This window comes from Zonotrichia albicollis, chromosome 31 (assembly GCF_047830755.1).
Source record: "Zonotrichia albicollis isolate bZonAlb1 chromosome 31, bZonAlb1.hap1, whole genome shotgun sequence".
Lineage (NCBI taxonomy): Eukaryota > Metazoa > Chordata > Aves > Passeriformes > Passerellidae > Zonotrichia > Zonotrichia albicollis.
In genome coordinates this window covers 3,116,574-3,138,088 of record NC_133849.1, presented here as the reverse complement: position 1 = coordinate 3,138,088, position 21,515 = coordinate 3,116,574, and the positions used below count along the sequence as shown (strand labels likewise).

The 21,515-nt window shown below is 53.2% G+C and overlaps 1 protein-coding gene across 1 annotated transcript in view; it reads left to right on the top strand.

Moving 5' to 3' along the window:
- The window catches only part of LOC141725892 (uncharacterized), a 95,958-nt gene extending 74,443 nt beyond the window's left edge, over positions 1-21,515 (top strand). The window contains exons 2-3 of the mRNA XM_074530055.1: positions 19,345-19,410; positions 19,563-21,515. Of these exons, the coding sequence (XP_074386156.1) occupies positions 19,389-19,410; positions 19,563-20,260 (720 nt within the window). The 5' untranslated portion in view covers positions 19,345-19,388 and the 3' untranslated portion in view covers positions 20,261-21,515. The remainder of the gene's footprint in view (positions 1-19,344; positions 19,411-19,562) is intronic.

Below are 21,515 nucleotides of genomic sequence, written 5' to 3'. Positions count from 1 at the left end.
TGATCGGCTTTTGGACAATAAAAGGACAAATGATCGCTGTCTTGTCTCCTGGTCCCGTGACAACGACAGAATTCTCACTTTTGCAGACACAGAGATGCTCCCCCTATGCCTGAGAGAGAACCCAATGGCGCAACCAAGCTCCAACTGTGTGGCCAAAAGATGTACGATATTACCGTTACATCCGCCCCTGTGTCGAGCATACCTCTGATCGCTATTGTTCCGTTCCCACATGTCAATTGGCATGTGAGCGTGGGTCGGTCTCGACCTATGTGCTTCACCCATGTTGCATGTACTTCAACATGTTCCTTCATAGGGAAACCTTCTTCGTCGAAGATTGACATGACCTCTCCAACTGCGTGTGGTGGCAATGCGAAGGCTCTCGCAACCACAGTGTTTTCTGGTACAGTCAATGGTGGACGAAGTGCTCTTGCCAATACTGTCAACTCTGTATTTTTGTCCGCTGAGATAACTGTTGGATAGACAATGAGTCCGAGAATACCGCACTTATGTTGTCCAATTATCAAGAAATCTTGTTTCTTGTATGAGTCCCCGTGGATACCCGTTGGTATCTCCGCATGACTTTCATCTAGAAAGTATACTAATTTTGAAGCTGCCAATGCGCACTGTGCCCCTGGTGGGAGGAGGTCTCGGTCACTGTGGAATCGGCTGAGGGTTTTGCTGAGGGCGTCTGCTTGTCGCTCACTGATGATTGCCCCGTCTGCTCTTGTGACACCGCCAGTACTTGTGTCTGAGCGTGCCGGCCCGCGCTGCGCTTTGCGTTTCCCGGATGCGGTAACGGATTTCCGTCCACGTCTGTCTGGGAATAACATTCTTTCGCAGAATGTCTTCCTCTTCCGCACCGTGCGCAAACTGGCCTTTCCGCCTTCTGTGCTGGCGCTGGCGTATGTGTTTGTGGACAATTCCTTTTCATGTGCCCAAACTCCCCACATCTGTAGCACTGTCCTCTTGGGGGATTGTTCTTTTTCTGCATCGTCGCAAGAACTTTGTTGATGTTCTCATTCTGTTGATGCAGTAATTTTTCCAGCATCTTTTCCAGTGTCTTGTCCTCTGTTTGCCTTTCTGAATGTCCCTTTAACTGTTTCTCCCATTCCTCTCTTAATTCGTTCTTCACAATCGCTGTGACATGCTGAGGTGTCCCCACCTTGCTGCATGCCTCCACCATCTCTGCCAAGGATGGCCGTCCTGCCATGGCGCTAATCACCTGTTGACAATCCGGGTTGGCATTGCCGAAAGCTAAGCTTTCCAAGAGAGGCCTCTTCGCTTCTTCTATCGTCACCTGTCGATCCACGGCTTGCGTGAGTCGATCGATGAACGACATGAATGGCTCTGTGGGACCTTGCCTGATGCAAGAGAACGGGACTTCTGGAGCTCCTGCTGGTGTGATTTGCATGATTGCCATTCTTGCTGCTTCCTTGATGTCACTTAACACTCTTCGTGGGAGCCGCGCTGCTTGTTCCCCTGGGTTGTCATCTGGAGGATCTCCTGCTAACTGTCCTTCTGTGAGGTTCGCGTTTGGTCCACCTTGATATCTGTTCCATAATTCAGCAAGATATTTTCTCCACATTTTTTCCCAGACAAGGCTTTGCGTGTCAGTGAGAATCATTGCCACAATACTTCGAATATCATATGGTGTGAGATCATATGTAGCGAATGTCCCTCTTAGTAGCTGTTTGAAGTATTGTGAATTCAGCCCAAAAGTTTGAGCCGCCTTCCCTAAATCTTTAAGTATCTCATGACCCATCCTTTCCCACCTTGGATTCTGCCCTTGGGCATCATATGTCACTGGCATTGTCAGATCTCCTGATCCCGGAAATAAATGCTTTTCCTTTGCCAATGCTTTTCTAATTCGCTTCCAATCCATCGTCTTCACCGGCTCTTGAAATTCCTCTTCTTGAGGTTCCGCTGGGATTTGCATAAATAATGGTATTGTGGATGTCACTGGTGATTCATCACGTCTCATTTCTCACCTTGAGGTTTTTGGCCTCGCTCCCAAATCTGAAAAGGAAGCTCGAGGATCCTGTTGATATTTCTTTTTTGCTGTGTCAACTGAATGCAAGAAGCTCTTAGCTGCTTCTGCTGCTGACAGCATCCATGTAGGAACCCCTTTCGATGCTGTGATCCTTATGACATCTTCTTCTTGTAGCTGTTCTTCATCTGAGCTTTCATCATCTTCATGAAACCCTGAAGTCGATGGATAATCCCTTTGTTGTGTTGGCATTGTTTTCTCTAAAATGCTTTTCTTTTTATATAATGTTGGAAAAAATTGCTGCATTGTTGCAGTCTCGCCACGAGATGGCGCTGTGGCTCCGCCGACCCGATCCGGCATGTCGTGCACTTCTGTCTTCCTGCCACCAGGTGGCGCTGTCACCGGCCTCCCTGGCTCGGATGACGGAGCGTGCTCGACTGCTCCTCTTCCGGCCGGCTGCCATGCTGGCAGCCCCGTTTGAGACCGTGTTTGCTTGGCTTTTAATTCAGCTGAAATTGGGGTTTGAACACCAGAACGTCTCCCTTGAAGGGGTGAGTCTTGGACTCCGAGGGTTTTAACCAAAGGCACCATTCTGGAGAGGGTGTGGCTCCCCGGGATGTGGACACCCGAGCATGGCCCCTCCTTGCCCGAGACGTCACAGGGGGTCTGGCCCGCCCCCGCCCGCGCTCTATTCTCTGCGCATGCGTGCTCTCCGAGCTGCTCCCTGTCTCTCCCGAGCTAACGCCACTCTCTCCCCCTTGTTCCACCTCCGAGGTCTCCTCCCCTTGGTCTGCCCCTGACTCTGTCTCCTCCTCCTCTGACGCATGTTCACTCCTCCCCTCGCCGGTCTGTGCAGCCCCCCTCCCCCCGGCACTCGGGAACGCTCCGCGATCCAGGCTGATCTGCGCACCGGGTCCGACGTCATAATCGCGCGTCTCCTGCGTCTCACCATGGCAGCCTTCTGGGGTTGCGCAAATTCCCCTATTTCGCTGCCCGTTTCAGACGCCCCCGCGCTGGTATGTGACTCCCCCCCCCGGGTTTTTGCGAGTTTCGCCCGCTGTGCGCGTTTCTGCATCCCTGCTGGCCCCCGGGATGGCTGCCGCCTCCGGCCCTGAGCTGAGGAAAGCTGCACGAAAACACGTGTCTCTTGCTATCTCTTCACCCGCACTCCCCGCCTGCTCCGCCGCGCGAAAGCTCCCCCCCCGGATCCCTTCTCTCCCCCCTGCTCCCCCCCTTCTGCTCCTGAGTCCTCCATGCTCTCTGGAGTTTCAGGACGCTTTAGGAGTTTCCTGGGGTTTCTGGGTCTTGAGACCGGGTGTTTTAATAATATTTCTTGCTCTCTTTCTTCGAGAGCCTTTTTTTCCTGGCTTCTTAAGGCCAGAGCTAATTTTTTCCCGGAGTCTTGCTCCTTCCCTCTTTCTGAGGGCCCTGCAGCTTTCTGCTGCTTCTCCCGGCACTTCGTTTGCATCGATATGCCTTCTAACATTATCCTTGCTGGAGAGAGCAGTTTTAACGCTGTCTCGTCCTTTTTTGTTGCTAAGAAATATAAATGTCTGTTTATCTCCTGCCAAAACCCCACTTCGAATAGCAGGTATGTTTCTGCCAGTGGGTAGTTTAGCCTTGCCCATAACAATAATTGTTTTAATTCTTTCTTTGGAATCCCTTCTGTATATGCTTGGGTCACGCCTTGTAAGGCGGACAAAATTTCCCGTTGTTCCTGGGAAAGTGTGCCCCCCATGTTCATATTTCTGGACCTTCTTACCAAATCTATCGTCAGGGCAGTCCGGAGGTCTCAATCTCTGTCCAGCAGATCACGAGAGGTGGTCCCAGAGGCGCCTTCCTGGTTCCGGTCCGGGCTGTTCTGCTACGAATTGTCTTCAGCAGAAGCTGAGAGATGGAATTCTCAGTGACTGCTGTTTTTTTTTTTTTGTTTTTTTTTTTTTCAGGCTTCTCTCCTCAGGAGTTATCAGTGCTCTCCTGGGAACTCGTCTAAGATCGGAGCTGCCCCCTTCGCTCTTCTGCTCTTCAGGGCTTTGAGGCTGCTCCCCCCCTGAAAGGTTTTGGTAGGAGTTCGAGCTCACCCAGTGGAAGCCAGTTGTCCGGTTTTCGGCTGTTTGGATGGCCTGGAAAGGCCCGGGGTGGCCCTGGGGCAGCCCGCGCCTCAAAGGAACAGAAGAGGCTTCAGTTCCTCTCTCGGTCTCCGTGTTTACCAATTATTTATCTAAAAGATTTTCCCTCGGCCCGACAGAGGTCCGCTCAGCAGCCAGCCATGAGCACACTCCCCTCCCCTCCGGGCGGTCACCTATCTTTATACCCAAAGTTGCGTATACAACATTTATCATTTTTCCCCAATACCTTTCACCCTTATTGCCCAGTGCACTTTTAGTAACAACCAATCTCAAAGTGCCACCATCACCACAGAAGATGGAGGAGAAGAAGAAGAAGAAGAAGGACAGGACACGCCCCAATTCCTCCATCTTACTTCTCTAAACCCCCCTGTACAGAAATCCTAAACCCTGTGTTTCACTCTCTAACTAACTAATCCCTTCACCATTCACCCCGGTGAAACCCTCCTATCCTCATACAGGTGTCGTCTCCCGTGTAGGATCAAAATCCAGCCACCAGACACTTCTGGCAACATTCCAGAACTCCCGAGCCCCCCAAAGGTGGTCTCGGTGACTCGGCACCTCAGTCCTGAGGTGCTGAGATCCCATTTCTCACCTCAGGTTTTGAACTAAGAGAATTCAGTGTGGACATTTGGGATTTACTCCAGCCCAATTCCTTCGTGTTGGGTCTCAGTATTCTCTTGCACACCTTGCATGGCAGAGGGCTGGTGGCTGCTGTGCTGGTGTTGGAAGGGTCGATGAACCCAGGTGTTTGTGAACGCTGCAGGCAGCAGAGATCTCCTGTCTGGGCTGGGTTTCACTGCCAGGGCCTAAAGTGCTGCTTCTTTCTTCTCTGCTCTTTTGTCTCCAGGGCTTTCGGAGCCGTTTCTAAAGGACTCAACAGGGCCCCTGGAGGAGAGGTCAGTGCCAACACACCCAGCACGGCCGGCAGCTCTGCAGGGCTTTCCCCTCTGCTGGGAGCTGTGGCTGCAGCTCTGGGGGCCAGCAGAGCTTTCCTGCCCAGGCTGCTCCTCTGAAGGCAGTGTCAGCCTGCAGAGCACAGCTGGGACAGACTTGGTCCTTCTCAAGTGCCCAAGGAATGCAAGGAGGGCAGCGGTGTCTATCAGAGCAGGACACCCTGGCTTGGTCTTCATATCTGAAAGTGTGAATGCATCAGCTGCTGGAGACTGAGGTCCAGTTTATCTTCATGCCAGCCTCAGACAGGAACATTATTTAGCAGTTTTTCCATCCTGCCTTTCATCTTCAGAGGGAACCTCAAGCCCTAATTAGGGAGAGATCCTGCTTGGGCTCAGTTTGGGGTATGAGTCCTACTTCAGCTGTTCACAGAGGGAGACGGAGAGAAATGAGAAGATGGATGTCCAGAGCAAAGCTCTCTCCTAAATCCTGCAGTTGTGTTTGGGTCTGGTGTCAGTGACAGCCTGTGACAGGGATCACCTGAGCAATGGGTGTGTGTGTTTGCTTTGTTGTGCAATCCCAAACAGAGCAGTTGGATCTGAAATCATGACCAAATCCCATAGAATTGCTAAAGGATTCCTGGCTGTTTTACTCTGTTTCCACAGAACCAGAATTACCTCCTGCTGGCAAAACAAAACGTGTTACAGTAATAATAATAATAATAATAATAATAATAATAATAATAATAATAATAATAATAATAATAATAATGTTGAGGCCATTAGAGAAGACTGTAGGTGCAGAGAATGTTGTTAGAGCTTTGAGGCTGACAGCTGAGGGACCATTTCTGCAGAGCTTGCAAGGCCCAATGTCTCTGGCCATGTGTCCTGTAAGCAGCCCCCAGCTGGCAGAGCAATGGGCTGTGGCAATGGCCCTTGCTGAGCTCTGGTGTCCCATCCCAAGGCAGCTGGGCACAGCCCGGCTCCGTCGCTCCACAAAGACTCGCTCCGTGTGCGCTGTGGCCTCCTGGCACAGACTCCTGCAATTAAAGGCTGCAATGTCCCTTCAGGTGGCCATAAAGAAAATGAGTCTCAGAGGGCAGAACAGGGAACGAGCTGTGAATGAGATCCTGCTCCTGAAGGACAAGAAGAACCCCAACATTGTCAACTCTTTGGACAGGTGAGTGCTTCAGCTCTTATCCCGTGCCCGGGCCCTGCATTAGCCTTTCCTGGCATCTGGAGTCTGTAGCCTGTTTGGAAAATGCCTGACCCAGCCACATCTTCCCAAAATAACAGCATGGCAGTTCACTCCCTCCATGTGCTTTTGTTGCTTTGCTTTGGTTTTTCCTTCAAGTTCCTCCCCAGCTTCCAACAAGTGCTGATGAACCACAGCAGAAATTATTTCCCTTGGCTTCTTCTTCCCAGCCCTTTTCCATTGCTACAGATGCCAGGAAGATCAGGTTCTTGTTTCCAGAAATGCCTCATTTGCCCATTTTTCACTGGCCTTGCCTGTTTCTGAAGGGACTTTCTGAAAGATTTTCTGACTGCTTTTGTCCCAAGTGCTGCACGGCCTCCTCCCCTGGATAACCCTGGCAGTTGTGTTGCCTTGTTCTGCAGGGAATGGTGGAACTGATGAGTTCAGAAGCTGAACCAGCTGGGGCCAAGGGTTGTGTTCCACATTGATCTGGGCTGTTGCTAAACTGCATTTTTCACCTGCTTGCCATCTAAGGCCTCTCCTTTCTCACAGGTGTCTCCTTCTCCTTTAGACTGTGCAGATTCCAAGGGCTGTGCAGCCTGGCAGGAATGTCTCTCCATCTGATTCTGTCCTCACTGACAAGTGACCTGGAAACAAAACTCCACTCCAGGTTTTTCCATGGGGGAATTGAGCTCTGCACATCCATCTCCATGCCATTGCTTTCCTCTTCCAGCTTCCTTGTTGATGGAGATCTCTGGCTGGTGATGGAATACATGGATGGAGGAACTTTGCAGGACGTTGTCAGACAGACACACATGGCTGAAGGAGAGATGGCAGCTGTCTGTTGGGAGGTGAGGGATCCTGCTTGTCACTCCATGGCTGGGACACGATGGTCCTTCCAAACAGGGCGTGAGAACAGCAGTGGCTCCATGCTCAGGGCTTTGTTTCTGTGTTGGTTTTATGAGCTGTAGAAGAAAGAGCCTCTGCAGTGAACGGCCTGCCAGCATCACTGCACTTCTGCTCTGTTCTTGTTCTCTCTCCTGCTGTTGTGGTACTCTCTGTCTGGTTTGGATTTGATTTGCTGTTCTCAGCTTTGCCTTTTTACCGTTTGCCTCGAGCTTGTGTGCACTGCACTCCAGGCCTGTCACAGCAAAGCTGCTGCTGGCACAATTCTGAACTGTCCTTTCTTGTGTGATGTATTCTGGCCATTGGTTTTTGCGCTCATGTTTCTTGTTCTCTCTCAGTGTCTGCAGGGCCTGGATTTCCTCCATTCCAAGCAGGTGATCCACAGGGATCTGAAGAGCTCCAATATCCTCCTGGGCATGGATGGCTCTCTCAGGGAATCAGTAAAAGCCACTGCATGAAAGCTGAGAGTTTCTTGAAGGGTCCAGTTCCATCTTTCCTTGGCTACAGCCCTGAGGACTTTTCCAGCTGACTTCACTACTGCACTCTCAGACTGAGAGTGGGGAATCTTGGTGCTTGGTTTCCCCATTCCAGCTGCCTTTGACAGGGTTTGTTTCTGTCCTCAGCTGATTTTGGCCTCTGCACTCAGCTCAGCCCTGAGCAGGACCAGCGCAGCTCCATGGTGGGCACTGCTCACTGGATGGCCCCAGAAGTTGTGACCAGATCTCCTTATGGCCCCAAGGTGGACATCTGGGCCTTTGGCATTGTGACCATCAAGATGGTGGAAGGAGAACCACCTTACTTCAGGGAAACGGCGGCCATGGTAAGAGGCAAATTCTGCAGTGGCTGCAGAGGCCTGTGAGCACAGGGGGACCCTGCACTGGGAGCAGCAGCTGGAGGTTTCTGCACATGGGAAGGGAATGCCCAAAGGACTCCAGCCCCAACACAGACGAAGATTCTGCAACCGCCAGCAACAATTTTCTTTGGGATTTATGTTGTTGGAACTCATCTGGCTGTGAGGATTACCTGGAAATGCGAAGCAAGTGCATCAGCTCTAATGTTGCCTTACAAGAAAACCCCAAACCAACCCCAAAACCCAGCCCCAAGGACATCAAGATTTCTGCAGGAGCTTCTAAAAGACATTTTGCAAGTTGATCTTCCCCCTGGTTCTTCTCACTGGGAAACTTGTCTAAAACCTGAAGATGATTGTTTAACATTCTCATAGTCTAATGTATTTCTTTCCTAGTCCAAGCTACTTTCTCTGTGTTACCAAGCCTGAGATTTCAGCATCACAAACCTCCTGTGTCTTGCCTGGCAGTCTGTGGGATGGGGCATCAGGAATGCATTTACTTGAGTGTCAGTGGCACTGCAGAGATGCACTTGATGTAAGAATCCTCTGAAATAACACAGGCAGACCACACTGACTCTGGAAAATGGCCTGTAAAGCTAGTGTCCACATTTGGAGAAGCAAAATGTGTTATTTCTGATGGAGGTTCCTACTGACAGAGTCAGCCAATGCAACTGGCTCTCAAGGCGAGATCATTTGGATGTTGCAGTGGCTGTGGCAGCCCCAGGGTTTGGGTTTTTTGGCTGGCATAGCAAAATGAGCTCTGAGCAGCATCTGTGGCAGGGAGGAAAGTGCCCCTGGAGCTGGGGCTGAGGCCCCGGGGTGGATGTGAGCCCGCGTGGGTGTGAAGGGAGCTGGCAGAGCGCTGAGTTTGCTTTCCCTGCAGGCTCGCGCTCTGATCCGGCAGAACGGGAGCCCGCAGCTGCAGCAGCCCCGGCGCCTATCGGCTCTGCTGCGGGACTGCCTCGAGTGCAGCCTGGAGGCGGACGAGGAGCGGCGCTGGGCTGCCCAGGAGCTGCTGCAGCTGAGGGCCAGGGGCTGCAGGGGAAGCAGCAGCGCCAGGGAGGGCTTTTCTTGTGGGGCCCCCTGCGACAGTCTCCAGTCTGGCTGCGTTCCACACGCAGAGCAAGCAGAATCCTCGCCTGCTGTGGCTTGGCAGGCTCCTTTGGAGCTCATCTGGGCCTGGTGCCCCACAGCGAGCAGGGACATCTTCAAGCAGCTCAAGGGGCCCAGAGCCCTGCCTGACCTGAGCTTGGATTTTTCCAGGGAGGAGGCACCTCCCACATCTCTGGGCATCTTCTGTCAGTGTTTCCCCAGTCTGCTGGTTAAAAAATTCTTCCTTAGATCTAATCTGAGCCTGCTTCCCTCGAGTTTCAAAGCATTTCGCTTTGTCCTGTTGCAACAGAGCCTGTGAGGAACTTGACTCAGGAAAGTAACAGTTCATTTCTTTCCTTTTTATCCTTTGGACAGCACCCATTTTTATCATCACCAAGCCTCTCTCCAGCCTGACCCCTCTGATCACTGCAGCGTAGCAACTGAGGGAGCAGCGGAGGAGATGAAGCCCTTGAGGACAGCTTTCAGTTACAGTAGTCAGGACAACTAGTTAGTTATGGTAGTTAGTACAGGTAGTTAGTTATGATAGTTAGCACTGGTAGTTTATGCTAGTTAGGACAGCCTGTTTGTTATGGCAGTTTTTTGAATAAAAACTCTCTTAACCCTCAACTGCCTTGCCGTGTCCCTTCCTCCTCCCGCTGTGCCTCAGCTGCCCGGAGCAATGTGAGGGGAGAGCGGGCCCAGCCTGGCCCAGAGCTGAGCCCCAGCAGAGCCCTGGCAGAGCCCAGAGCAGCCTCGGCACCTGCAGAGTCAGCCTGGAAGGAGGCGCTTGGAGCCTTCTCGGCTGCACCCGGCTCTTGGTTACAAACTGGGTGTGCTGGAAAATGCCACCGGCTCTGCACGAGGGCAGAAGGGGCCCGGGGAAGGCCCAAGTGCTCCATGCAAGGGAAAAACCTGCCCTGGGTTTGTTATAAATAACTGGGTAGTGTTGGCTTTTGCTATTATGTACTGACTTCTGCAAAGTATTCTTAATCACAACGAGTTTGATAGAGTGCAGTTTGTAATCACTTTTAATTTCTTTTGCTCTAGTAAAATTTGTCAGTTTTTTGTGGCCAATGCCCTGGCCCCTGTGTAGCTCATATCCTCAGAACATCATTTATGGATGATATTTGAGTTTGTGGACAGTGTGAAAAACATACATTATCATTTTGGCTTTGGAGAATATTAAAGTGGATGCCATGTGTTGTGCATTAGAATGTTAACTTTTGCAGAAGTAGCTGTAGTTGTGAAATAATAATTAATGCTTTTATTTTTGTAAATAACTGACAATAACACTTCAGAGATATTTGTGAAATAGCTAATGTTCATTTCAAGTACTTGTGGAAGTAGCTAAAACCCTCTGCATGGTCAGACAACATTTAAGGAAGGGATGTGATGAGGACCCCTGCCCCTGACCCTTCCACTGTCAATAACTGTCACCTGCTGAAACCACAGAACAGGGGCCCTTGTGAGGGAGTGACACACAACCCTCAAAACAGCAATCCACGATTCCTGTACGTGCTCTAAAACGGTGAGTTGGGGGTCAAACCAACCTAAAGCATTTCTGGAACATGTAAACGAGTTCAGAGAAATGTTTGAATGTGTATAATCATTATGAATATGTATTTGAACAACACAATGGAGAAACTGGACAAGAAGAGTTGCTGTGGTTAACCGGTGTGCCTCTGGCCATCGCCAAGCACCCAGCACTGTTACTGATTTGTCCCTTATTATTCCTTATTAAACTTTCAAAAATTGTAAAGAGTGAGGCTCCTTTGTCACAATACCCAATATGCTCACCCCTTGATCTTCCCCTAAAGTCAGGATTTGTCAATCCTAAACTTTGTCTGGATGGAGGAGAAGGATGCTGTGAGGAAAAGGAAGATGCACTGGTGTGGAGGCCCATGGGAGTCTCAATCTCCCACCCGTGGGGGACTGGTCTCCAATAAGAAGAATAGATTTCAGGGTTATGGTGAGAAGCTTGCTTCTCCCATAGACCTTTGCAAGTACATGCTGATTTCTGGGAAGTTATGTTACTCCATTGGCCCATTGGCCTAATTACCCTAGTTCACCCCCTGTTACCCATTTCTGGTTAGTCCCTAGAATGTTCTCCCTCTCTGTCCCTCCATTGGCCCTAATTTACTGCATTCCTCTGCCCCTGTTTCCCCATTAGCCAACCCGACCCTTAACCCCTCCTTTGCACCGTTTTCCCCCATATCCATTGGACCCTGACCCTCAGCTCCACCCTCACTACCCCATATAAAAACCCCCTGTGCCCTCAGCTTGCACCCTGTCTTTGTCCCTGGGCCCTGGTCAGCTGTGTCCCCTGTTCCTGTACCAATAAACCCAGTTTGCTGCAGATCATACCCAGACCCATCCTGCCGACTTTGTCAGCTTTGTAAAGCAGCCATGAGCTTCGGGCTCCGGAGTGCCGGACGCTCCAAGGGCCTGGGCAGCGCCAGGACGCTCCAGGCTGGGACAGCCAGGCAGGGCAGGAGGAATCACTGCCCCTTTCCCCTCTCTGCTGCTCCATCTCCCAGCCCAGCATCGCTGCAGGACAGCCTCACTGCCAACGCCATCCTGCCAGGGATGGACTGGGGGGATCTCCTTCCCCTTCCCTCTGCCATTGAGGCAAATCCCATCTGCTCCTTGTCCACCCTCCTTCCTCTCCTCATTCTATCCTTCATCCATCCACGTTCCTTTCCCATCTCTTTCTCCCTTGTTCCTTCTTCTTCCTTCCTCTCCTCCTGCCTTTTCCTTTTCCCTTCTCCCTGTCTCTTCCTCTCCTTGTCCTTCCTCCCCCAGGCACTGAGCTGCGGACAGAGACCAGGGAGAACAAATCCCTGTGACAGAACCTCGTGGAAGAGGCCATTTGGAACGGCTGCACGGTGCAGGAATCCAGTGGGGAGGAAAAGCGCCAGAGATCCCACACGAGGAGGGGCTGCAAACCCAGCCTGGGGATCTGTGAGGAGTTAAAACCCTCCCTGTGATGGGAAGGGTGTGGGGAATGTGAGAAGAGCTTCAGACAGAGCTCAGCCTATTCCTGGCACCTCCAAAATTGGTGGTGCCAGATGCAGAGATCCAAGGGGCTGCAGAGATCCCCCTGCAGATCATCGAGGATGCAGAGATCCCCCTGCAGATCCATGGGACTGCAGAGATCCCCCTGCAGATCCATGGGCCTGCAGAGATCCCCCTGCCGTCCCCGGAGCAGCCACGCTGAGCACTGCGATGCCTGAGAGGAGGCTGTGATCCCGTGGCCAGAGGGCCCCTCTGGAGCAGCCTGTCCTGGCAGGACTGACCCCGGGGCACAGTGACCCACGCTGCAGCACTTGGAGGGGGCTGTGCCCCATGGGATGGACTCAGCTTGAAGTTCCTGGAGAAGTCTCCGGTGGGAGAGAGCCCAGGGTGCAGCAGGGGAACGACTCCTGTCCCTGAGCAGAGGGAGAAGCCCCGGGGCATGAACTGAGCCCGGCCCCATTCCCTGTCTGCGGCACTGCCGGGGTAGGAGGTGCAGCTGGAAGGAGGGAGGCGTGGGGGAAACCTAGATTTAAGGCTCTTCACTTACTTCTCATTATCCTGCTCTGAGTTTTTGGAGTTTTCTGTCATAAAACTCTCCCATCCCCCACTCATTCACAGAGGTTTGGGGCGGTTTTCCCTTTTTGGGGGAAATCAAAGTGATGCACTGATGCTCCTAATTAGGGGTAGGAGAAGTGAGGGTCCAGGGCTTCCCGCTGAGCCGGAGCCACCGGAGCCGCAGTGGCGGGAAAGCCATGGCGGGAGGTGCGGAGAAGTTTGTTTGTGTTTTCAGCTCAATCCCCCTCGGGCCCGGGCCCGTTCCAGGGCTGTTCCTCAGCTCCGACTCTGCCCTCACGCAGCCCAGGGGGCCCTAAGTGCGTGGGGCGGGGTTGTGCCGTGTGCAGAGCCCGCCCCTGGCTGCGATTGGGCGCTGGTGCCGTCAGTCGTGGTTTGGCGCACTGATTGGTGGAAGCGGGGCGGAGCAGGGCCCCGGTGGCGGGCTGAGGGCACCTGTGGCTGGCCAGCGGCGCCATTGTCGTGTGTGCGGGCCTGCGAGTGGCGGCGGTGGCTAGAGCGCGGTGAGGCGGCGGCGGAGCTCGGAGGCGGCCGCAGCACAGGTGGGAGCCGCGCTGGGTTGTGCGGGGGCTCGGGGCTGGCTGCGGGCCTCGGGGGCGGCAGGGGGCTCGGGCGGGTTGGTTGTGCCGTGTCCGGCCCGTGTTGCCGCTGGCGTGAGGGCGCTGCGGGAGCGGCTGCCCGCGGTCTCCTTGCGGTCGCTGCCTCGGCAGGAGCCGCTGCCGGAGCAGCGCTGGCTCGGCCTGGTTGCTGTGGCTGGGACAGAGGGGGCTGCCCCATGCCTGGGGCTGTGCAGGAAAATTGCCGTGGCCGGAGGTTTCTGTGCGCAGAGGAGACAGAGGAGTCCTGTAAAAGTGACTTTATTGCTGGGCAGAGGGAGAGGCCGTGGGGCATTTGCCGTGCGCTCTCTGCCATTGTTGTAGTTCGCAGCCTCCTTTTTATCCTCATTTTCCCGGCCTCATCTCCCTCTCCCTTTGCCGAGTGGCTGAAGTATTTGGAAGGTTCAGACTTCCCAACTGCATGTCCTTGTTAATGTTCACCCCCACTTTTGTATAGCAGCCGATATTCATGGCTCTGTTAAGTTTTTATTTTTTTCGAAATTCAGGAATTTAGCGGGTCTTTCTGTGAGCAAAATCCATGTTAATTAGTAACATTTATTGAAGCTGGTAGTTTCGCGCGTTACTTCCTTATCTACGAGTCCCTGGCCCCTCGCTCAGCTGCTGAATGAGCTGCACTCTCAAGGTGTGGAGCACGGTAAAAAGATGAGAGTTGCTGCAGCACATCCGAGGAGAAACAGCATACGTTTAACCCATGGTCTGCCAGGGAGCCACAAAACCATGACCCATTCCCATCCTTCTCAGGTTTTTGGACCAATACATGAGATGCTTTTTTGTTTCTGGTGTTGTTTTTTTTTTTTTCACCACTTTTCCTTTGTTATCTCTTTGCCAACAGCAGTTTGAGTAATTTAATTTTCCACAAATTCCTCTTTTTTTTGCTAACAGATGATCTGATCCCATCCCATGGTGCAGTGTTGTGTTCTTCATTTCAGTGGATTGGTCAGCAGGAAGGTCACGAGCTGGAGGTGTCTGGTTGGTTATTCCGAGGACAGCTTGTAATGTAATAATGCCATTGAATTGAGAAATGGGTTCTGTGGCTCCTGGTATGAATTGGTTCGGATTCCCAGGGCATGGTCCATGGTGTTGTAGGATTTGTTCTGGTAGCCTTTAAGGTTTTCCCCATTTTTGGCCACTCTCTCCTGCCAGGGCTGCAGCAGTGGCAGCAAGGCTTGGCCCCAGTGGCTGGAAATGGCAGAGGAGGGTGGCCAGGATTGCAGAGGATTCCAGGCAAGGATCTGTGGGCAGGCGCAGGGGCTTGGCCCGCTGTGGAGCCCTGGCTGCTGCTGCGTTGCCTTCAGGGCAGGCTCAGGGGCGGCCTCCCATCCTCCTGCTGCAGGCGGGAAGTGCAAATCTCCGGGGCTTCAGAGCCCTTGAGGCCAGGCTGAGGGGTCCCCCCGTGTTGAGCTGTGCTGGAGGCTGTTTCTGGCCTCAGGGACACTTGGCATGGGCCCCTTGGCCACCAGTGGTGCTGCTTTGCACTCCTTAGGCAGGAGCCGATGTCCTGGCTGGGTGTTGGCAGCAGCAAAGTGCCAGGGCAGGCTCTGTGCCAGCCCAGCTTGCTGTGGGAGAATATGCCTTGATATCTGCTCCAGTGGTTGCTGAAGCAGTGAGAATTGCTTTTGCCCCCCTGTTAGGTGCCATGGTGTCAGCAGAAGATATTGAAGCCTTCCTGCTCAGGGCATTTCAGTGCCAGGCTCTCACAAGAACCCACAGCTGCGCGGGTTGAGCTGAGCATGGGGCGGTGACCTGCGCTGTGTCTGATTGCCCTTCCTTCCCACCCCTGGAACAGGGTGTTGCTTTTAGACACCACTTGTCCTGGTTGCTTCAGAGCGACTCCATATCTAAATTTCTCTCTTTCCCTGGAGCTACCCACACTTCAGGGTTCACTTGAGCATAGGCCTTGCCTGACATTTGACTCAGAGGTACAATAGAACTGGCCCCTCTATCACCTTTTATAATATTAATTTGCATCCCAAGTTTAGTGATCAAATACCTTCCCAGTGAATCATGATAACAATTAGGACCAAGTAAAAATTCATGCATTTCAAATCCTTCTCCCACATGTACCAATAGTGGTTGAATAAAAACACTCATCTTTCCCACTTATCTCCTCACTAATCAAACATATTTCTAGCATTCCCCCCCCCCCAATATGTCAAAGATTCAGAGTGGATTGAGAGGCCCCTGTGTCCATCAGGAAATGCCTCCTCTCAATGCAAACCCACCATGAATGTTCTCAAGGGCTGCAGTGTGGAGGGTCCTTGGTGTGATGGGAGCTGTGACAGTCCTGCCAATCCATGTCCATCAAGGGGTGGACTTGCTGGTGCTGAGGGTGCTGCTGTCTGTGCTTGCAGTGTCCTTGTGCCCTGCAGCTGGAGCCCTGGTTCCTTGCCAGAGGCTGTTTGGGTGGGCTCTCCCCTGCCGAGGAGGGCAATGCCTGTGCCAGGTGCTTGTGGCCGAGCCCGTGCCCTGGGTGCTGGGGCCCCCTTGGGCCCTGGGGTTGATCCCTCAGGGGCTGTAGGAACTGTGCCCTGGCCTTTGCCTTCAGCTTGGCCTTTGCCTTCAGCTTGGCCTTTTGCTGCTCCCTTCTTGCACTCACCTGCTGTGCCTTTGTGCCCAAGTGCTGCAGGGCCTTCTTGTGCCCCTCCTGCAGCCCCCTCAGTGCCTGTGGGTGCTTGTCTTGCTTTACAAGAGAGGTGTCTGCTCGGGAAGGCAGAAAAAGCCTCTCTTGGAATGGAGAATGCAAACCCCGTCCTTCTTAATTTTTAGACTAGTGAAATGAAGGGGGTCTCAGGCAAATATATGGGAATAGGAATACCAGTTCTTTACTAGTGTGTATAATAAAGCAAACAAACAGCAACAGCTGCGGCACTGACAGCAAACAGAGCCCGGAGCCAGTCCCGGCCTTTGGGCTGCGGCGCTTTCCCCTTGGGTGCAGTTCCGGGCACGGCCGGCAGGGGCGCTGGTGGCTCCCGCGGGGCGGGGCAGCGCATCCCTCCCATGGGAACCTCTCTGAACGGAAATAGAGCAATCCCTTCATCTAACTCTTTCACATTTTTTACCTTCTATGGCCTTTCTCCCGTGTTTTGGGAAAGAATTTGGAGAGGGCTGCCTTTTAACTGAGCTCCTTGTGTTTCAATAAGGTGCTTCCTGTAGAGAGAGAGAGTTTCCCTGAACAGCCGTAGCTGTGGTTCCCAAGGGGACGTAACTCAGAGCAGGACGGGGTCAGGGGAGGATATCCCGCCGAGGCTCGGTGGGAGTGTGGGCAGGGTCTGCTGCCGGAATCGGCAGAGGGGGATCTTCCCGTGGAGCCCGAGGTGGAGCGTGGGCAGCCCCCAGATGGCTGATGGCGGCTGATCCGGCAGCTCCCAGCAGAGCAAAGGCAGGTGGGAGAGCCCGGCAGCAGCGGCGGTGCCCAGCGCAGGTGGCACGGGCAGGGCAGGCGGGGATGGGATGGCTGGGACCCCCCCTGGGTGCGGTGGGCGCGGTGAGCTCGGAGCAGGCGGCAGGACAGAGCAACCCCCATCTTGCCCAGCATGGGCGGCAGAGCGGCCGCGGGCCAGGCAGTGGGAGCAGGGCACACAAATTGAGCGAGAGCGCCGGGGCAGGTGGAGCTGCCCTGGGCAGTGAGGCCGCACCTGGGATGGAAAGCGGGGCAGGCGGAGCTGAGGCGGGCAGCGAGCCGGGACCCGGGACAGGCGCCTGGGCCGCGAAAGGAGGGGGCAAGACCTGCAGAGGATCCCACTCTCTTTCTGATTTTTCCTCTTGTTCCCTTCCCTTTCATTTCCCTTTTTCTTTTCTTGTTTTTTTTATCGGGGTTTTCTGATACTGCAAAGGTTTTTATTCTCCTAAAATCTGGTGTCTAACATGTGGCATATTCTCTTTCTTCTAGATTAAAGGGTGTTTTTTTACAAATAAAGTAATAAAGCCAGAACCTAAGAAATCTCAACTTCTGCTTGGATACTTTGAAATGGTCGATGAGCTAATTCACAACCTCCTAATGTTGTTTTTCTCATCACATTTTTATTTATCCTTTGGCAAATTAATCATCTTTCAGTTACTTGATTGGCTACTCCAAAAATCCCAGTGCACCCATAGTCCCTTAAAAAATGATCACACAAATCTTGAGTACCCCAGTGGGTTTTCTGATGCATGGCTTCTAATATTTTCCTAGTAAGCACGTTTTATTATGAAATTGTCTTCCATCAAGAAGTTTCCATTTCCCTGATTTATCTTTTTCACTTCCTATCTTGTTTAATTCTTTTCTCTCGGCTTCCCTAAACTTTGGAATTTCCAGTTTTTCCTTGTTTGGAGTTAATATTAACATAACTCTTTCAGTTCCATTTTCTAGTGCATCCTTAGCATTGTGATGTGCCCCCACTTTGCCCAGTTTGCCTCTCCTTTGGCCCGGGCCGGGTTCTCCCCGCCCGCAGCGGCTGGAGCAGCCGAGAGCCCCGCGCTGCCCATCCCGACCTGTCCCGGCTCCATCCCCGCTCCTGCCGCGGCTGCGAGGGCTGCGGGAACGGGGCAGCGAGGGTGTGGCTGCTGCTGGGGGAGGAGGAGGAGGGAGGGAAGGGCAGGGATGAAGGGGGAGGAGGAGGTGGGGTTAGGGAGGAGGAGCAGGGGGAGGGATGGAAGAGCAGAAGGATGTGGAGATAAGACAGAGTAGGAGGATGAGGGGGGGTGGAAGGGCAGGAGGATGAAGAGGAAGAGGAGGGACAAAGGCAGATCGAGGCTGAGCTGAGGGAACCACGCCGTCGATCCCTGTCTGAATTCGCAGCCCCCACCTGTGGGATCATCGCCCCCCCAATCGCACCGGTGAGCGGGGAGGGGGGGCTCGGCCGAGATATCCCGGGGGGTCCCTGGGTTGGGTTTTTGGGGATGTTTGGAGAATGAAGAAGTCCAAGGCTGAGCGGAAAAGGCCCCTCGGGGGGACATCGGGGGGTGGCGGTGGCGGCTGCCGGCAGAGGCAGCCTGGAGGAGCAGAGCCCTGTGTCCCCCAGGAGCCCAAAGTGGGGAGCCCAGAGAGGGGGGAGCGCCGCCATTGGCGGGAGCCTCAAGAGCCTGGAGAGGGGCAGGGGGGACTCCTTGGAGCCGCTGCAGCCCCGAGCAGAGAATGAGGGGAGAAGGGAGCCCGGGAGCCCAAACAGCCCCGGCATCCTGAAATGGGGAGAGCGAAGCGGGGGGGAGCTTTTGGCATTGCTGGGACTGCCAGCAGCCTGGGCAGGGCAGGCACCGGGTACAAGGGGGACCCCAATCGAAGCGTGACCCCCAGCAGCTGGGACAGGGGGGAACCTCCGAACACCAGAGGGGAGGGACCGGGGACAGGGAACTCCTGGGAGGCTTTTTCAGGGCTGAATCTTGGTGTTTGGGAGGTTTTTCTGGAGCTGAGGTGGCCAGTGATTGTAAAGATGGACTCGGGCAGAGGGACCTTCAAACTCAATGTGTATTGGGGAAGATGAAACAGGAAAGCCTTATAAATACAATTGTCTGGCAAAAGACTTTGAGGATATAGAAACTATAAGGAAGATTGAAATGAAAGCAAGCTCTGAAATAACCTTAGTTAGTGAACAACTGGAAAACAATGGTGTGGCCTGACTCAAGGTAATCCCCTTTTGATGAAACAATTCCCTCTGCTCGCAGACAGATCCAAGGCTCACAGCAGACCCTACAGCTTGGCAGAGGGAGTCCAAAGAGGAGTTTTTAGGGTTTAAAATGTAACACATTATGATAATGTAATGACTTTTACAGGCTATATGTAAATGCTATAGGATTTGTATCTTGTACTAGATTGGTTAGTGAGAAATAGAATATTCAACAGAACAGGAGATTGATTGTATTGTAACAGGAACCTTACTCTCATACACTCTTCTCCTCTTACTCTCTCACCCTCTCACCCTCTCTACCCCTCCCTGCTCTCAGGCCTGTTCCGAGCTGTGCCTGGCAGCTCCCAGCAGGGCCCTGCACACAGGCCCTTTGCAATAAACCGCAAGTTCCACGCCCTGGCTGCAGAGCTCTCTCGTCTCCGTCCGTCCCGACCGTCCTACCCCCCGACGCTCCTACAAACGCGCTCATCCGTTGTTTTCCCCAAACCAGGATTTCCCATTGCCAAGGCCTGGGAGGCTGCGAGGAAGAGGAAGATGCCCCGGGACACTGAGGCAGGTGAGGAGGAAGTCAGTGTCCCTTTCCCCTCTGTGCTGCTCCATCTCCCAGCCCAGCACGGCCCCGGCTGCAGCTCAGCCCTGGGGGATCTCCTTGCCCTTGCCTGTGGCACGGAGGCAAATCCCATCCTGTCCTTGTCCTTTCTCCCCCAGAGCAGGAGCTGAGCATGGAGAGCAGGGAGGACAAATGCCCGCGGCAGAACCTGGTGGAAGAGGCCGTTTTGAGCGGCTCCACGGCGCAGGAAGCCAACGGGGAGGAAAAGCCCCAGAGATGCCGCACGAGGAGGGGCTGCAAACGCAGCCGGCGGGGATCTGAGGGGGAAAGAGCCAGCCTGGGCCGGGAAGGCGGCCGGAGACGGAGCCAGAGCTTGGAGCTGGTGCTCCATGATCAGCTCCATGATGGGGAGAAGACCCACACGTGCAAGAAGTGTGGGAAGAGCTTCAGGTGGAACTGCGACCTGATCAGGCACCAGAGGATCCACACTGGGGAGAAGCCCTACCAGTGTGGAGAGTGTGGGATGTGCTTCACAGAGAGCTCCAGCCTGATCAAGCACCAGAGGATCCACACTGGTGAAAAGCCCTTTGAGTGTGGGGAGTGTGGGAAGAGCTTCAGCCAGAGCTCCAGCCTGATTGTGCACCAGAGGATCCACACTGGGGAACGGCCCTACGAGTGTGTGGAGTGTTGGAAGAGCTTCAAACAGAGCTCCAGCCTGATCAAGCACCAGAGGATCCACACTGGGGAGAGGCCGTACAAATGCTCCGAGTGTGGGATGTGCTTCAGGCGGAGCTCCCACCTGATGAGCCACCAGAGCTCCCACACTGAGGAGAGGCCCTACGAATGTTCCAAATGAGGGAAGAGGTTTAAGACCAGCTCTCTTCTCCTCCAGCATTATCGAACTCACAGAGAGGAGAGGCCCTTCCAATGCCCCGACTGTGGGAAAGGATTCAGGCACAACTGCAACCTCATCACCCACCGGCGCATCCACACTGGGGAGAGGCCCTATGAGTGTGATAAATGCAGGAAGAGGTTTCCAACCAGCTCCAATCTCCTCCAGCACTATCGGATTCACACAGAGGAGAGGCCCTTCCGCTGCCCCGACTGTGGGAAGGGATTCAAGCACAACTCCCACCTCATCAGACACCGGCGCATCCACACTGGGGAGAGGCCCTACGAGTGTCCCCAGTGTGGGAAGAGCTTCTCCAGGAGCTCTCACTTGACCCAGCACCAACGGAGGCACCACTAAGGGAAGCCCTGCAAGTGCCCCGAGTGCGGGCAGAGCTTCGTGTGCTGCTCCAGCTCCATCCCCCACTGGAGGAGGCACTTTGGGCACAGCCCTGGTCACTCACATTCCCTGTGATCCATGTTGGGAACACACCTGGCTGGTTCTCCTCTTTGTTTGGCCTTAATTTTCCTCTGCTTCTCCTTTATCCTTTAAAAACACCCAAGACTGGGTTAAATGAAGGAAATTCATCGAATATATCTGACGTTGCATAATTTCTCAGTTGTTTTAGGGGGAATTTAGGATTTGGGGACACGTTCTGTGTGGAGTGCTGCTGTTGCTACGAGTCAGGAATTTGATCTCACCATTCTTGTGTTGATAAGAACTCCTCCCTTGACCCGAACCCCAACTCCACCCTTGGGATACCCTATAAAAACTCCACGGCCCTACCTTTGCCCTGTCTTTGGGGGGTAAGAAATGGATTCCTAAAGGATCAGCTGTTTTCCAACTGGATTCCCAGAGGATCAACCCTTTCCCACTGGATTCCAAGAGGATCAGCCCTTTCACACTGGATTCCAAGAGAATCAGCCTTTTTTACTGAATTCCCAGAGGATTCTGACTCTGTCACTGTTTCTTTTTGTTTGTATTACTGCATTTGTATTTTTAATTTTTGCTAATAAAGTACTGTTTTTTCTGCTTTCATATCTTTGCCCGAGAGCCCCTTAATTTCAAAATAAATTACTATTATTATTATTATTACTACCACTACTACTACTACTAATAATAATAGTAATAGTAATCAAAGGGAGGGGGTTTACATTTTCCATTTCAGTGGAGCCTCCTGAAATGGGGAGACACCCCCAAGGCTGGGCCATGTCAAATAGTT